The 18046-nt window shown below is 49.4% G+C and overlaps 1 protein-coding gene across 1 annotated transcript; it reads left to right on the forward strand.

Annotated features, from left to right (window-relative positions):
- Window positions 1-11419: 11419 nt before the first annotated feature.
- On the forward strand, window positions 11420-17953 carry paxbp1 (PAX3 and PAX7 binding protein 1). Its single transcript, XM_003978576.3, has 18 exons — window positions 11420-11857; window positions 12067-12189; window positions 12685-12873; window positions 12965-13180; window positions 13259-13359; window positions 13648-13871; window positions 14115-14304; window positions 14913-15036; window positions 15536-15638; window positions 15788-15903; window positions 15987-16186; window positions 16263-16410; window positions 16489-16610; window positions 16696-16772; window positions 16854-16920; window positions 17006-17152; window positions 17237-17391; window positions 17466-17953. The coding sequence occupies exons 1-18, from the start codon at window positions 11554-11556 to the stop codon at window positions 17578-17580; spliced, it is 2721 nt and encodes a 906-aa protein (XP_003978625.2). The 5' UTR covers window positions 11420-11553; the 3' UTR covers window positions 17581-17953.
- The last annotated feature ends 93 nt before the right edge of the window (window positions 17954-18046 follow it).

An 18046-nucleotide genomic window follows, 5' to 3' on the forward strand; every position in this document is an offset into this window, starting at 1 on the left:
AAATCACCCCGAGTTGAGGCAGAGCAGCAAGGACATCAGAAGACACACCGGAGCCCAGTTTGGATATAATGGGGTCCAGTTTCACCAAGATCAGTTCAAGGAGAAGCTCTGCTGTGAACGTGTGCCTCCACACAACCAGGGCGACCGGTTGTTGTTTACACTAGTAATAATGGTAAAAGCTTAACAAAAAAATGTAAAGATTGATAATTATGGGGCACGTTGCAGGAGCTGCCTTTAGCTTGTCCCCCCCCCCCCCCCCCCCAACCCAGCCATAGCGTCGGAATAATGAGAAAGCCGTGATGAAAACAGTGATATTTTAACGGTGATTGTTTTTAGCCGCTCTTGCTTTTCCCTCCCCCCTCTGTCATGTTGCTCATTACGTGCGCGGTAACAAAGGTGGACGCGTGACTGGACGCGGCGCGGCATTAGCCATTAGTCATTGGGAAAAGTCACCCTTTCATAAAAAGATGATTTCTCCCACTCTCTCCTACCCTTTTCTCTTCCCTCCATCTACCCCCCTCCCCAACACACACACACACACACACACCTCAACTGCCTGTGGCCCCGCAGCATTTCGAGTTGCCACAAACAGAGAGCAGGCAGGAGAAAGCCACCATGACAGGCAGATAACACTGCTGCAACACCACACTAATTGGCCCGGGGCTTACAGGGAGAGTGTGCTGTCCAGCAGCGTGGTATTTTAGGATGTGAGAGCAGAAGTGAGGAAGGAGGAAAAGTGGCAGAAGCAAGGAGTGTCACTTTTGATTATGGATGAGTTGTGAGATAAATTGAGAGAGTGTGTGTGTGTGTGTGTGTGTGCGCGCGCGCGCGCTCTGGGGGAATGGATGACAGCGTTTTGAGCTTTTTTCCTCTCTCTCTCCGGAGCAGACAATGAGGGTAATCATGAGTAATGAGGCCAACAATTTATTATGGTTCGGAAGATTAAAAACTTATCTGGAGGACCTGGTTCTCAAACTTGGCTCATACCGTCTTTGAGAAGTTTGGTAAATTTGTTTTCTCTCTCTCTCCTTGTAGCCTGACGTGGCTCAGGAACGTCAACCACCCTGATCACCCTGATGAGCATCAAGCCAGACGGAGAATTAGCTCGTTGCCCATTTATCAAGTGAGCCTGAAATAGTTATTTTCAGTGTTTCGTCCCATTTGTGGCGTTCAGGCAAACACCTGCATCTGGATCTGAAATTTCACAACTGGGATTCGTGTCCGAGGTGTGATTGAAGAAAACAAAGTGCTTTCCATCGCCTGTGACTCTCCTGCTCTTTCACACGTTCACTCTGCTTAAGATTCTTCTCTTTCACCCCCTTTTCTCCAGTTCTGATGTAACGGTGACATCAGCTCCAACTCACACATCAGAAAAGCCGTCGATAGTCGGACGGAGCTCCAGCACTTCTTTGTCTTCTTTTACATTTAGACTCTTTTCTTTCCTGACTGGCCAACTTTTCCCACTCACTCCTGGATGGATGGATGGATGGATGGATGGATGGATGGATGGATGGATGGATGGATGGATGGATGGATGGATGGATGGTGGATGGATGGATGGATGGATGGATGATGGGTGGATGGATGGATGGATGGATGGATGGATGGATGGATGGATGGATGGATGGATGGATGGATGGGTGGATGGATGATGGGTGGATGGATGGATGATGGGTGGATGGATGGATGATGGGTGGATGGATGGATGGATGCATGGATGCATGGATGGATGGATGGATGGATGCATGGATGGATGGATGCATGGATGGATGGATGGATGCATGGATGGATGGATGCATGGATGGATGGATGGATGGATGCATGGATGGATGGATGGATGGATGCATGGATGCATGGATGGATGGATGATGGATGGATGGATGGATGATGGATGGATGGATGGATGATGGGTGGATGGATGGATGATGGGTGGATGGATGGATGATGGGTGGACGACCTTTGTCTTCTCTCCAGCAGGTCGTCGGGTCGGTGTCAGCTCTTCATCTTCATTTGTGCACGACAGCTTGAAATGTGCTCGATTTCTCTCGGGAAAATAAAGTTTCATGACTCTGTCAAAATGGGAAATGCCAGCGTTCCTGGTTCTCATCAGTCATGTGATCAGCGGGGTCCTGAAGACTTCGTGGGCTTTTGGCGCTGGCGTTCACCACGTTGTACCGAAACAGAGAGATTTCAGATTTCAACCTCTTGATTGCCGGATGCTCCATAATAAGCTCGTGTTCATTACTAGCAAGGAAATTTCCTGTGCTGGAGTCAAGAGAAATTCAGGGGGAGGAAAGAGAGGTACAGAGAACAGAATTTAACAAGGTGCAAGATAAAAATACAGGAATATATTAGAATATACAGCAGTATCGTTACTCAGCTGTGTTGACGTTATCGCCTCTGTACGAGGGCCTGATGTTGCAGCTAGCATGCAACCAATGGTGCATCTATAAAAGTTCATTAGTATCCTGGTTTCTGGAGCCGCTGACTCGATGGCGTCCATGTGGCGTGACCACGGGCTGATATCTGGCCTTAGGGGGTCAACGATCCTCCCTGTGTTCTTGCTGAGGATGAGCAGGAGGTTGTTAGCGTTGCACCCTGATGTTAGCGTGGTTAGTTGGTTATCGGTCTCATTGTTGACAGGGATGCAGCCCATGATGGCGGCATCATCAGGGAATTGGATGACGGTGTTGGCGTACAGTCACGCACGTAAAGGGGAATAACATTGGGTGAGGACACGCCCCCGAGGGGAGCAGAGGCGGCGGCGGCGGCGCCACTGTTGGTGAAGACAGCGAGGATCCAGACGCACAGATGTGCAGGCTGATGTGCAGGTGTCTGAGCTGCCTGATCAGTGTGGAGAGAAGGATGTTGAGTGGTGGGCAAGGCTGAAGAAACGGGGACAGGGTGACAGGGTGAGTGTGACAGGGTGAGTGTGACAGGGTGAGTGTGACAGGGTGAGAGTGGCAGGGTGAGAGTGACAGGGTGAGAGTGGCAGGGTGAGAGTGACAGGGTGAGAGTGACAGGGTGAGAGTGGCAGGGTGAGAGTGACAGGGTGAGAGTGACAGGGTGAGTGTGACAGGGTGAGAGTGACAGGGTGAGTGTGACAGGGTGAGTGAGAGTGACAGGGTGAGAGTGACAGGGTGAGAGTGACAGGGTGAGAGTGACAGGGTGAGAGTGACAGGGTGAGAGTGACAGGGTGAGAGTGACAGGGTGAGAGTGACAGGGTGAGAGTGACAGGGTGAGAGTGACAGGGTGAGAGTGACAGGGTGAGAGTGGTTCAACAGCATCTCCTGACTGGAAACATTAAATGACAGCATGAAGAATCACTCCAATGACTGGTGTTAAATATGGAGCTTTTATGACACTTTAACTAGGAGATGTTTCTGCTAAAGGAGGATCTTGCTTTTTAAACTTGTTCCTTCAGTGTTTCAGGTGTACAGAGGAATTAAGGGAACCTACAATGTTCCCTCAAATGTCCATTACACATCTACTAAATACGTCCATCCTGGTGATAAGCTCAATCAAGAAGTGAAACCACTAGTGTCTGAGGGTGAACGTCCCTTTCACCAGTCTTGTGGGGGTTTGTTGTGAAGCCTCAGTCAGTCAATGACCTCCCAGGGAGCCTTTTACTTCTTACCTGTCCTTCTCTGCTCCGCTGCCTTTTCTCACCTTGACTCCAACGAGCATCTCTGCCTGCTCCTCTCTAACGGTGCTCACATTCTTAATAATAGGAGCTCAGATTGGGAAGCTCCAGTAGAACCAAACCTCAGCCATTCTTGACTGTGCTGCTTCCTGAAGGCCCCCGTGTTCACCAGGGTCCTGCAGTTCCACCACCGCCCGTAAATCCTGATCAACTGAAAATCATATATTACATCTATTTCATCCAAAACTGTGTCCAGGCGCGTTGCAGAAACCCAGAGCATTCAGGATGTACTTTATTCATCCCAGTAGGGAAATTGAATTGTAGTAGCATAGCATGACACCCAAACCAGCATCAGGAGGAAACCTTGGGCGGAACCTAGCTCCTGTGTGTGTGTGTGTGTGTGGGGGGGGGGGGTCTTGTTTGGGAGAAATCATCACTGAACTGAACCTAAAAGAATGCACAAAACAAGGCGAATGTGGTCCAATAATTCCAGAATTTAGCATTGCTGTCTCGTATCTTCATAAAACCACTGGATTTACTGCAGCGCTCTTCTGGAAGCATCTGGTGGACTGATAAAAGCAATCAGATCTTCCCCAGGTCAGTCTGACACGCGGACCGGAGGCGCTAGAATGGCAGGAGGACCACTCCAACACCTGGGCCACAGCTGCCTGGAGCCTCTGAAGCGGCTGCTGAGCGCAGCTTCATTCGTTTTAGAGCTGTGGGGATCTTCTGCTGTTTTAGAGCTGTGGGGATCTTCTGCTGCTCTCAACATGCTGATTCCAACTCTGCCGTTGTTGGGGGTGTCGTCCTGATCCCCCTGTCAGAGCTGCACAGGTGACAGACTGAACTAAAATGCCTCCCCCCCGCTTGACACTGCTTCGTTTATTCGCCCCTCTCAGTCCAACGTAAAGGTGAGACGGCAGAGAGCTTCACTCCTGAGACCAGAAACACTCATCACCTCCTGTAATCATGAGCTGCCAATCATCCATCACTCAGACAGGATCGTTTAGATGATTTATGACCAGCGTGCTCGTCTATATCTTCACATGTTTGTGGCAAACGCGCTCCCCGCCGTTAAAACTGTAGCCCTGGGACCAGAGAGCTGGACGGATAAGGATTAATCCAGTCTCTGAGCTCAGACATTAACTTGTCATGTCTTTTTTCCTCACTTTCATCAGGAAGAAGGAAATAAAAGAACAAAGTGGCTCTTGTGGACGGACGGACGTAAAGGTCCACGCGTTAGCCGTGTGAACGCGGCCGTCTCTGGGGGAGCGGCGTGTTCCCCCTCTGGATAATCCACAGATGTTGGAATTTAAGAGCATGTAAGTCCCTCGTGGCGATGGAAGCACCTCAGCAACCAGACGGGGGACGGCTGACAGCAGAGCTTTTACTGGGGACGCTCGGATGATTAACGATTGACATCGAAAGATTGAATTCCACGAGAGAATAAAATCAGGATCTGAGCCGCGCGATCTTTTACGATTGTGGATCGTTTCTGTACACTTTAGATTCCTTTGATGTCTGGACTGGAATTTACGCTTCATACACCCTGATTTGGTGCTTTTGCCCTCCCTTTACAATCTCCTTTGAATTTGTGAATTTGTAAAAATGTTTGCCCCCCCCCCCACACACACAGCTATTTAGCATTTGTTGCCTTTGTTGGGGTAACTTTGAGCTGCCTAAACGTGTCCCTCCGTGCTGAGGCCGCATTAATAGAATTTGCCATTTTTCCACTGACGGGGGTTCCTTCCTTTACCTCTCTGAAAATGACCGGTCAGGTCACACCCAGGCTGTTACCATCCCCGGCCTTGTTTGGTTCGCTCGGGGCGTCAATTCGTTAAAGTAACTTGGCCGATTTAGTGCTAAGTGGCCTGACTCTGCCATGGGTCCTCCCAGGCCATCTTTTCTTTGTACAGTTGTCATGTCCCCATAAAACTTCTAATATATTAGACTAACACACAGGCACGGCTCACTATAAAAGGTGAGTGTTAAGCCAGGCACGCTCCTTCATCGACCCACGCAAAATGCCCGCGAGCGCATTGACCGTGGCAGCCCTGTGGGACTGCAGTCAATACAAACCAACAGGAGCGATGATTGATTGATCCCCCGCCATCCGACTCTCCTCCACCTCATCATGCCCTTCGTCACCGTGCCACCCACCCCCCCCACCCCGCAGGCTGGTACAGACCTTGTAACGTCATTGCGAATATAGCTAAACTGGTTCAGCCCTCAGCCTAGATTAAAGTGCACACCTGATGCAACTTTGAAGTGGTTTCAGCCTTGAGCTGCGCGAGGCCACACCCCCATATAAAACCTTTGAAATTGGCCCTCTGACAGGAGGTAGAAGTCACACACAAAGGAGTCCGAACTTTCTAACACCCACCCTCTTTAGGTATAGCAGGAAGCCATTTAGCTACCTAGCTTAAGACCAAAGAAAGGTGACTATTGGTGCAAACGTAGTATTTAACCAATCAAGGCAGGCCCAACTTTGCACCCCTGACGTATTTCCCGTTGTGTGCAGGTCAGAACTAGCTGCATCTTCACGTTGTGGGTATCGGAGTCACTTTCAAAAAGAAAATGTGAAACCTGACTTCACGGTCTGCTGCTCTTGTGCCTACCAAGAACTGCACGTGTTCACGCACGCTGGAATCGACATAAATGTTGCTGTTGGTGGCACGAAGACGCAGTTTTCTTGGTTTTCATGAATAAATGTAAACCTCATTAAACATCTCCAGTGGTGAGCTAATACATTATATTATATAATGATATATTATATATGTGCCTGCTCCCCCGTGGACCCTTTATCAGGGTACATATTTTAATGATCCAAACACAGAAAGAAAAACAGGAAAGGAGGTCAGCTTTAAAAGCTGTGATTAGCAGTTCAAAGAGAACAACCGTGGTTTCATCAAGCTCTCCTCCTCTTGGCCAACCCCCCCTCACACCGGGTCCCTCTCATCTTCAAACGGCCCAGACGGAGGGCGAGGGACGGCCTCTCCTGGGCTAACCAACGGGGAGCAATGATGGCAGGATGATGGAAAGCCAGAGGGCAGCTTTGTTGCCTGCTTGGCCTCTCCCCTTGCTGGGCACTGATTAAATCAAGGCCCTGGTGCGAGGCCTTCTGCTGGGGCAGCGGTGAGCTCCGATCCCCCCCGAGTTTGGACGCGTCCCAGAGGAAAGAAGGTTAGAAAGTGCCTGTCACTTGTTTACTGAATTCATTGTCATTCTCCAGGTCTCTCGCAGGACAATTTTTCCCCTCATCACTCACAGACATCACAAACCTGCCCGGAATATCAATTTTTTGTATTGTTAAGCTTCTGAATATCAATCATAAGATCTCTTTTTGATGCTGAAAGGAATCGTGTGAAGGTGACGGGAATCGCTAAAAGGTAATCCTCTGTCACAGCCTCCCGTTTAGCATTCCATGCCTGCACAAACGCACACGTACAAGACTTGCTTAAGAAAATTCCTCTTTCGGAACCCAGAAATCTGGGGTTATTTCACAAAAGTCGCGTTCCGAGTGAAGAATTCAGAACTCAAGCTGAAGAGAAGGTGAGGAGAATCTAGGACGGGCGCCAATGGCGTCTTTCCCTCGGAGCCACGTAGCGGCAAACAAGCGGTAACTCCCTGGTGGAATCAATACGGCTGCGTGAATGGGACGCAGCAGGCCGCCTCGTTTAAAGACGCGTCATAAATACCAATTCAGGAAGTTAAACACACAAAAGACGATTTTTCAGTCTGCAGCTGCGATCGTCTCAGCCTGCTGAAAAAAAGGGAGCAGGTTGTTGCGCCGCCATTACGCAGAAATAAACACACAAAAGTCCCTTTGTCTTCCAGCAACTTTGGCAACCCCCCCCCCCCCCCCCCCCCCCCTGCAGAGCAGAGACAGAGTGATTGCCGAGCCCTGGGTCCTGTCCCTGATGGAAGACTGGAGAAATATGTGTGGGGGGGGCCATCATTTATCCACGTGCAATTACGCCAAAATCAAGGTGCTAAAGGATCTACATTGGAGGCCGTCTGGATCATGTGCCGGGGGAGATGGAGCGAGGCGGGAGGAAGGGCCACAAATCATGGAAGGAAATAAAAGATATTTCTAAAAAAAGTAAGATGAAGAGATGCGAAGGGACGGCAGTCAATTCGAGCTCCAGCACTTATTAAAGAAGCGATGCTCTCGTGAGCAGCCCCCAATTAATCAGCCCACTGAGGTCGACTGGAGCAGAGGAGAAGGTGGAGGGATACGTCAGGAGAGCTGTGGGGTGAGCGCAGCTGCTTTTAAATACATTAGTCTTTGCTTTTTTCTGTGTCGTGTTGGTGCTTCGGTGGGAGCGCGACCTTCAAACCACCTCAGAGGAACCCCTGCAGGTCACAGCGCCTCCACTCACGTGCACCCAACCGCTGCCAGGCGGCAAAAACTGAAGGCTAATCTGCATTTCCACCGTAGGTTAGGCATTTTTAGCCTGCGGCCGTATAGGTTTTTCTGCACCCCTCATCTTAAATAAATAATATGCAGCTGTTGTCGGAGGCATTTCTGAGTAATTGGCCACAATTGCTGTAGTTTCCACTCCAATGTTTGAGGAATTTCTCCATGGATTTGCCGGCCTCTATCGGCATTGAAAATTCCCTCTTTTCATTTTTTTTCCCAACAGTTATTCTCTCAAACAGACGTCCGACCCCTTCCCCACCAAATGGGACCCGAACACCTCGTCTTGGACCCACTGTGGGCGTCGCCGGGATGAAAGAGGCGTAAAGCAGGAGGTGAAGTGGAGGGGTAGCAAAACTCTAAAAGATGTTTGAGTGGATCGTTTGAGGGAAAAGAAATCTGTAATTCTTGATTTTCCTCATCTCAAAGACAGCGCTTTGTGAGCAACATCTCCAATTCAACATGGCTACACACACACACAGACACTCACTTATGAACTATCTGTAGTAAGGAGTGTGTGGCTATGACAGGAAATGAATATTTAAGTACTGAGCCGCAGGTGTAGGAGCGCTTCCTTCGTCTCCAGTGCATCACTTATTTATAAGTTTGAGGCTTTAAAGTGGGTTTAAATATCATCATTTTCTCACGGCGTTCTCTGTAATCAGCAAATCACCTTCTCCACCATCCTTTTCCTCCAGCTTCCAGCCTCCAAGCTGCCAGGTGCCGCGGGGAGGGGGGTCTGGGAAGGGTTCTCTCTTCTACAGAGCTCCTAAACCAAAGTGTGTTTGTCCGGTAGATGGGCAGCAAGACGCTGTGACAAGACAACTGGGCTTCTTTGACATGAGGTCCACGTCCCTGACACACACACACACACACACACACATAAAAACACTCCTCACTTTAAAGGTGGGGTGTGAGCTGGGGGAGAAGGGGATCGGAAGGGGAGCATGAAACGGGATATGACACATTTTCATTCCGAGGCGTGAAGGAGGCGGTTGGAGGTCACTGCAGCATCCCGGGCTGACGCATCACGCAAACACACCCCGGCATCACAATCAGCTTCAGATCACGGCCGCATTGTAAAACCCGCTCACACGCGGGACGCAGAGGGAATCGCGCGCAAATGGACGTGCGTGCGTGCGTGCGTGCGTCAAAAGCGTCGCAACAATGGCGTGCTCCAGCAGGGGAGCAATAACGCAATCTGTTGGCACAGAGAGTCCAAACAGAAACGACCTCTGTGGAGGCGCCCCCTCCCACGCACGCACACACACGCACACACACGCACGTGTCAGATAACTTTAATGAGTTACTTTTCTCTTCTTTTGCACTCCCGTGCGTTAATCTTGCATCGTACCTGAGAAACATCGGGAGAAGCAAACAGCAGCGTCTGCTTCTGTACCCCCCCCCCCCCACACACACACACACACACACACACACACACACATCTTCGTCGCGTGTTACACACCTTGTGTATTTAATAAGCAGCAGGTCAGCCATCCCTGACGTTTGCTCCGACGCTGCAAATGAAAACCTCCTTTAACTTTGTTTTTGCGGTCGCGGCAGCCCGACGGAGCATCGCACCCTAAAGAGGATAGACACCCCGTTCACCACGGTTCCCTGCGCGTACACGCCAGCCACATAATGATGCGCCCGCACGTCTGCTACAAATTAAATTGTTTTTCTTACACAAATGATCACCTGAAATGCGACAGCTCCGCGTCTTTGGCGTGACAGGATTGATTTGATGAGTCTTATGAAGCTCTGAGTTGCAGTATTGATGTCATCTATATTCATGCGGCGCTTATTTCTGATACAATCACTGGATCGGGAAATGTCATCGCTTTTTATTTGCATTTTTACGCGAGGGAAGCGTCAGCGTCCTCCAACAAAGCAGCGCAGCGTCCTCATGCGGCCGCTCGGTGGCCTTCCCTCTGCCCACTTGGCTGCGGGTCTAAAACCAATCAATTCAAGTTTGTGTGACTCGTTGACCTTTGAGTAATTGCTTCTGGGGCCACTTGTGTTTTTTTCTCGCAAGGTTAACTCATGGGTTTGCAGGCTGACCATCCATCCACGGATCTATCACGTCACATGAGTATGACTATCTCCTAAATGTCAACGCCGTAAAAGAGGGTCGTTTGACCCCCTCAGCGGTGTTGCTATGTGGTCTGGATTTAGTATTGGACTAAATCTGCATCCTGAGGTGCAAATGAGCCGGAAACATTAGTCGAAAGCCACAAGACTTGGAAAGAAATTGGAAGATACCAAGTGTAAGATTCACTTTCAGAGGAGAAACTCGAAATCATTTCAGGGTAGAGAAGAAACAAAGAAACCCACCATATCTACGGTAACCAGGTGCAGCTGGAGCCTTTGTAGCAGTTAACACGTCATTACTTCCCCCATCTGCGGCTAGAGTTAGCATCGGCACTCAATGAACGGTTCTAATTGGTCCACTTTCTGCCCTGAACATCACCGCTGCTGCCTTTTCCTTAAGAAATCGCTGAAGTTGTCAGGGTGCCTCCCGAGACGTCGAGGGCCCAGGCGATGCCTCGCATGACCAGCCCTTCACTCACAAATGTATGTGGTTGGTCAGAAACAGCCATTTTCAGACCTCTTAATAAGATGTCTTATGTAATGACAAACGCGTAATAGATTCAGAATTGCAGTTTAAATACTTGCATTACTGAAGGGATATTCATTTCAGTTATGAGTTTAACTAAAAGGGGAGATTTTGATGTTAATCACGGCGCATCAGTCCAGCTTCATCTGTGGTGCCACTTTAATTCCAGCAGCTATCATCAGTGCTGCAGCCTATACAAGGTCCAGGCAGGTAATGGCTCTATAACGAAGCTTGTTAAAACTGCAGCTCACGTGTCTGCCATTTATGAAGCTCAGACTGCATATCATCTGCTCCGACCGAAGAAGACATGTGCTCTTCTCTAATCTTGACAATATTAACATACAGTGGTGGTGATTGTAGCGGTAGTGGTGAATAAAGCAGTGTTGTGCCACTCCTTAAAAAACTTTAAAGAATGGAATCAACTCTGCCAACGTGTCCCTATAGAACACCCCACAAATGTTCCAAATACAAATGTAAAACTTCCAAAAATCCAACGTACAAAGAAATTGACAAACTTGTACTTTGGTGTAACATGCGATATAGAAAGCTTAATGAGGAAATACGTGTGTTTCGGGGGCTATTTTAGCTTTATTTTCAATGCACAATGTCGATTTATTCTTTATACTGAAAAGTAATGGGTGACGAAAAACGCAGTGCTGTTAACCAGCTTGACCACTGGGGGGCAGTCAAGTATTGATGACGTATGTGCTTATCTTTTGTCCTTACTAAAGAAGAAGAAATGCCAAGTTTTACCAAATAACAACGAAGAAGAAGTACCTGACAGAAAATGGTCGCATCTGAACGTGTGTCTAATTACTTACCGCGCCTAGCACTGTTTTAACGTGTATCACCGAGAGTATAGAGAGAAACACAATGTTCAAAAAGGCAAAGCGAGCCAATATCCGACGAAGGAATGAGTCTGACGAGGACGAGCAGGATGAGACGCGGCAAACGCCACTGGCATCGACACTGTTTGGGCCTGTCGTCGATGAAATCCCCTTTATTGAGACGTCCGGGAACAGCGTTACCGGATTAGCCAGCGCCGCCGACAACCACCTCAACAACGGAATTCATGCTTTCAATGTGAGAGCTGTCAAGAAAGACAAAAAAGTCAAAGAAGCCGTTACAGTCCCTGGACCCACGAAGGCCAGTTTGCTGAGTTTCGATGACGATGAAGGTAACTTTCTACTCAGTGCTAAAGTAGCTAGCTGGTTTCCAAAAACGTGCTGTGCATGCTGGTTTTAGTATAAAAGCCAATAAATCGGCGTTGCGTGTGCAGGATAAGAGAAATCTGAAAGGTTATTATTCATGTAATCGTAAATCTAAGCCGCGTTTTTTTGCACGTTTGGCCTGAATCTGATTTCTCGCTTGCCTCCATGTATGCAGAGGGCTCCGAGGTGTTCAGGGTGAAAAAGTCTAATCACAGCAAGAAGATCGTCAAGCAGCTGAAGAGAGAGTACAAGGAGGACCTGGAGAAGTCCGGCTCTGTCAAACAGGACAGTAAATCAGGTGTGTCTCCTGTTCATCGGATTCTCGAGCCTGCATCTCTGCAGCCTTCCTGACTGGGCAGCTGCAAAAACATGGATACGGTGCATGTGGAAAATATGGATAGTGTGGATATGGGGAGTTTGAAAAGGGCTTTGCACGTTTTAATGCATAGTCAAAAACATCCCCATTCTCAGGTGTAATGCACGTTTCTTTGAAGAAAAAAAAAACAACAACCCAAGAGTTAATTCCTCTATGCTGTCCATAATTACAAGACATATTTGAATTATTTGTGCCACAGCAGTTCCCAGACTTTAGATAGCTGTTGTTGTGCAAAGGTTTGCTTTCTTGAAGACTTCTTCGTCAGACCTCTACCTCATATTTTTAGTCTAAAAATTACAGTAACGATAATTTTCCTTGTTTTCATCAACTTCTTTTACCAATATTTTAAATCTTTTCGTTGAGAATATGTTAAGGTGACCCACAAATCTCGGTCACTTATGCATTTCATTTTCATAGATTTTCAAGCTTATTCAGTGGTTCCTGTAAAAGATGAAGCTTCCTGCAAAGTGGGAAGTGACCACGGAGAGGAAGAAATGGAGGTGGACAGTACTGATGAGCAGGAGCAAGGTGGAAAGACACAAATCGGCAAGAGCAAAAGTGCAGCTACTTTCAACACGCTTTCCTCCCTCAGCAGCCTGAGACCAGGTATTCTTTCATGAGATTAACCAGTAATGAATCCACTTGTGATACCCTGAAACATGCCTTAAGCCCCTCGACTCTTCCCATCACCCTCCAGGCGAGATCCCTGATGCCGCTTTCATCCACGCTGCGAGAAAGCGGCGCCAGCTGGCGAGAGAGCTGGGAGGTGATGCTCCCTTGGTAGAGACAGAGGTGTCGAATAAACACCTGGTGGAAGAAGACCAGGATGCCAGCGACGATGAGGATGAGAAGAGGATTAGCTTCAGTGGCGTCAAGAACAAAACCCAGAGGCAAAAGATAGCTGAAGAAATCGGTATTGTGGTCAAATGGAGCTCTGTCTGCCATCAGTCAGAGCTGCCTGGTACATGAACTCCTGCTCTCACCCCTGCAGGAATAGAAGGCAGTGACGACGAGGCGCTGGACACGGGTCAAGATGAGGAGGTGAGCCGTTGGGAGCAGGAGCAGATCAGGAAAGGAATCAGCATACCTCAGGTAAACGGCCATTTCGATTGTACCCCTGTCTGTTCCCCTTAGCTGCAGCTACATGTACTTTCACATCTGACTGTAAACAACCTTAGCAGCTATAAGTTCACATTTCTGTAACCTGTAACGCCGAAGCTTCCTACCCGACCCCAACTCAGAATCCGATATATCGAACCCGGTCACACTCCTTCAGAAGCGCCCTTGATCCTCTGACCGGACTCTTCTTCATAACCTGCCGCCTCTCGAATACCCGCAGTGTTTAACTCATGAATCAATCATTTTGTCTGTTCCAATCAGGTCCAGAGCAGCCAGCCCGAAGACAACATGGTGTACTATCAGAACAGCTATGAGAGTCAGCCCTACGGCACTTCCTACAGCATGCTGCTGACCTACAACTCTGTGAACGCACAAGCTGCCAAACCAGCTGTCCAAACAGATAATGGCTCCATTCACTATGGGGCTGCTGTTAGTGATCTAAGCCCAGTATCCATTGATCTGGTAAAGAAACGGCTGCAGGATAGGTAGGTACAGCGCCGGACTCGGACAACATCTGACATGACTCTTGAGCTCAGGCTCTCCTGAAGAGAGCTGCCCATGCATTTAAGGGCAGGAGGGGCAAATTGACCAGGAACAAACTCTGTATTTCAGTTTCCCTGATCTCTCTGTAATTAATCGGTGCACTGAAGTCCCCAGTTTAGACCAGCTCTTCTATACACCCCGTCTTAGCTGGCCTTTCCTCCTCCTTGTCTCTGGTGTATTTGCAGGCTGGGCCACATGTATGCGGGCCACAACGCCAACACCGAGCACTACAAACAGATCGAAGAAGACTTGGCCGCCTCCGAGGGCAGCATACAGCAGCTGGAGGGCTCGTCCACTGACAAAGCAGATCAATATAAATTCTTGCAAGAGATGCGAGGGTATGTTGGAGACTTGCTTGAGTGTTTCAGTGAAAAGGTAAGGGAGAATTTGTGCTATCTGCTTAGCTGTATTGTGTCTGTGATTTCTGATTGTAATATTGGCTAAAGCTAAGGTAGCATGCCTTAAGGGGTTCCCAGCTGTCGTACCTGTTCATATCATTTTTGGTTAAGAAAAAAACTGGCACTAAACTAGCTGGAGCTGTTCGACCATGACGACGTAGCTGATGAGTGCATGTTCAGTCTGAACTAAGACGAATGAGTCTAGAATATGAAAATGTTGCATGTTTTTTAAGTGCATGTCTGTAGATTAACTTAATCTTGCGTCTGCAGCATCAGAGGAGCATGAGGATTGGCCCGCCAGCTGCCTCCCTGTTTTCTTATCTACACTAACAGTCATCATTGTTGTGACCTCATGAACGCAGATTAACTGTCGGGTTAAAGTTTCCCCTGTAATATTTTCACTTTACGGGTTACATTTCATGTTGGGGGTGGTGGTGGTGGTGGGGGGCATTTTTAAGGCAACAGAAAGTTCCAGAGACGGCGTGTCCGTCATGCCCCTCTCGTCCCTCCAGCGAGACATCTGTGTGACTCGGGAGTTCCGATTTTGTTCAGGTCAGAGGTCACAGAAGGTATCATATCTTTCAGGTCCCTGCTGTCCTGGAGCTGGAGGCTGCCATGCACCAGTTACTAAGACAACGGGCCTCACGACTCGTCCAGAGACGACAGGATGATATTAAAGATGAATCGTCGGAGTTTGCAAGCCTTTCAAGTCAGTCCATCTTGAAGGTTTTTAAGATTTATTTGAACAGACCTCGTTATTTGAGCGTGCGAGTGTTGCTGTGCTGTCCCGTTGTCCTCACGAGTGGGGTTAATTAAGGTTAATTAAGGTTAATTGAGGTGTGCGACTGTGTGAATGAGGTCGCACGTAAAAGGGCAACGTTCTACTGGAGAAGGTGCTTGTGCTACTAGATCAGTTTCACAGTCAGCTGGGTGGTTGTAGCTCAGCTCAGACGATGAGTACAGATAAACTGTTAGTGACAGGAGGCCGGTCCAGCAAGGTGAGTGCAGACACACGGCATCCTCATTCAGCTATATTGCTGCTTTACCTCCTGTGTTAAAGGTGTTCATCTCAATGCTTTGCCTGCCCTGCCTCCGTTCATTTAAGGGGCTTCTGTTCATTCAAATTTTCTCCTTAATGTTGACTGCTTAGAGTGATTTGGATCACTTCCTGTCATGATGACCTGTAACATTTTCCTTTTCTCTTGCAGATAAAGCTGTCATGGCTCCTAATCTAGACACGTTCGGCCGAGATCGCGCGGCGTACCAAGAGCAGAGGCGTCAGAGGAGGATAGCAGAGAGAGAAGCTCGGCGGTACGTTAGCACCGATTTTGAGCTCAATCGGCTTGTAGGGGCTTTATTAGCAGATTAGGGGCTTTATTAGCAGATTAGGGGCTGTGGACACTGACCGCGCATGAACGTTGACTGTAAATATCTGCTTTTGGCTCCGTGGTTGCATCCAGCACCCGAAGGAGACAAGCAAGAGAGCAGAACGGAAAGCGAGCCGAGCACAATGAGGGCTTTTCGTCGGACGACGAGGAAACCTCCACTGACATCACCAGCTTCAGCATGGAGAAAGGTGTCGTCCGTAGCAACCGCAGCACCGATGATAACGAGGAGCACTGACTAAAGATCCTAACTGACCACGTCTGTCCCATCTAGAGCGCATCGTCACCGAGGCCAAGAAGGTGTTTGAGGACGTTGTAGAAGACTTTCACTCTCTGGACTATATTAAATCCCACTTTGAGGTCTGGAGGAGAGACTATGCCGAGTGCTACAGGGAGGCTTTCATCGGCCTTTGTCTGCCCAAACTCTTCAACCCTTTAGTCCGTCTGCAGCTCATGACGTGGAACCCCCTGGAGGTGAGACCTGAGGCCACAGCGCCGTGTTTTCGCTCCAGCGGCACCGACCCAGCACAGCCCTCTCTTCTCTGTCCAGGTGGAGTGTGAAAACTTCGAGTACATGCTCTGGTTCGAGTCGCTGCTCTTCTACGGCTTCGATGAGCAGACGGCCTTGCAGAAAGGGGACGGAGATAACGGCCTGCTGCCTTCCATAGTGGAAAAGGTCATCCTCTCCAAGCTAACAGGTGGGAAAATCGGCTCAACCCCGAAAGCGGAGAGTTGTTTGAAAATGGTCAAAGGGATGGACTTTGTGTTTCTGCCAGTGCTGGTGGAGCAGGTCTGGGACCCGCTGTCCCGGAGTCAGACGGCCCTCCTGGTGGAATTCCTCCACCGACTGAGGAAAGGTTACCCCACCGTGCTGCACGGAGACAACAAGTACACACAGGTAGGCTTGTGCGAACTGAACGAGCATCGACTCGGCTTCCACTTCGGGAGTTGGTGCTTCACTTTCTCCGTTATTTCTCCCTCAGGAGCTTCTGAAAACGATTGTGTTGAGGACCAGGCGGACTCTGGATGAAGACATCTTCCTTCCGCTCTACCCTAAAAGGTTTCAGTCATTAACCCGAACGTCGGTGGTGGCGTGTTGAAAGCCGCCTGATGATTAAGTGTGAGTTTCTTTGTTGCTCAGCGTGCTGGACAACAAGAACAGCGGCGCCTACTTGTTCTACCAGAGGCAGTTCTGGTCCTGCGTGAAGGTACCTTCAGATGGAGTCGCCGATGATTAAATGGCTTATTTAGCTGGTTTCCGCCTTACAGTTGTTACGTTCCCTTCGGTTGTAGTTGCTGGGCAACATCTTGATGTGGGATGGCATCCTATCCCTATCCTGCCTGAAGGACCTGGCTCTGGACAGCACCCTGAACAGATACATCCTCTCGGCGCTGCAGACCACAGACGTCGGGGAAGATAACGTCCAAAAGTGCCAAAAGGTGGGACACTAACACTCTTACAGTGCCCCAGCTGAGCTGGAGGGGTCCTGGAGGTAACCCCCGCTTCTCTGGCGCCTCTCCTAGGTGGTGGAGTGTCTGCCGGTGCCGTGGTTCTCCGGGCTGAAAGGCCAGCGGACGCTGCCCCAGCTGGAGCCGCTGTGTCGCTACCTCGCCCATGTGGCCAACTCGTTACACCGCAGCAGTCTGGGCGTCTCTGACCTCGAACGCCGCACCGCCAGGTAATGAAAGCACCCCCGAGCACGCGCGGGCGACCGCCGCCATTAGTGTTCTCACGATCCATATGTGCTGCCAGGGACCTGATCAGAGAGGCCGTGAAGATGCTGGTCCACATGAAGGCGCTGGATCACATCATCAGCGTGGCAGCGGAGCAAGGCATCAAGGACATCAAGCAGCTCCTGGAGATATAGAGGAGCCAGCCAGATCAGAAACGGGCTCCACGAAAGAGCGCGGGCCAGAAAACTGTAGATTTTGTGAATATTGTACAGAAACGTGTTTTCCTGCACCTCCAAAGGAGCCCGACGCTGAATCACAGCCGGCTCCGACAGGAACGCTGCTCCAGCCTGGAAAGATCCAAAAGCATAATTTATTGAAGCGCACAACCTTTGACCACGGATCCGCGGAGACCACGCCTGCATCCCGTCAGACCGGATCTCTTCAAAGAAGTCCAACCGCCTCCACTTCCTGTTGCATACCGCCGTTGGTCGCGTGTGCCAAAAAAAACTCCCGCTTGTAAAAGCTTTTAGAACTTTGCCTGACAAATAAATTTTCATTTTCAACCAATGTTGCTCCGTGGATATGAAAGTGTCGTCTTGCTCCTCTCCGTCAGCTCGCTGCCCCCTGGCGGTGCGTGCGGGGCCCCAGAGGGGGCGGGCC

The sequence above is a fragment of the Takifugu rubripes genome, chromosome 15 (assembly GCF_901000725.2).
Source record: "Takifugu rubripes chromosome 15, fTakRub1.2, whole genome shotgun sequence".
In the NCBI taxonomy this organism is placed as follows: Eukaryota; Metazoa; Chordata; class Actinopteri; order Tetraodontiformes; family Tetraodontidae; genus Takifugu; species Takifugu rubripes.

Bases quoted from the DNA above. Each gene is read 5' to 3' on its own strand.
- paxbp1 (XM_003978576.3), top strand. From the start codon at position 11,554: ATGTTCAAAAAGGCAAAGCGAGCCAATATCCGACGAAGGAATGAGTCT. The intron at 12,190-12,684 runs GTGTGTCTCCTG...TCATTTTCATAG, and splicing joins CAAACAGGACAGTAAATCAG to ATTTTCAAGCTTATTCAGTG. The intron at 16,611-16,695 runs GTAGGCTTGTGC...TTTCTCCCTCAG, and splicing joins GAGACAACAAGTACACACAG to GAGCTTCTGAAAACGATTGT.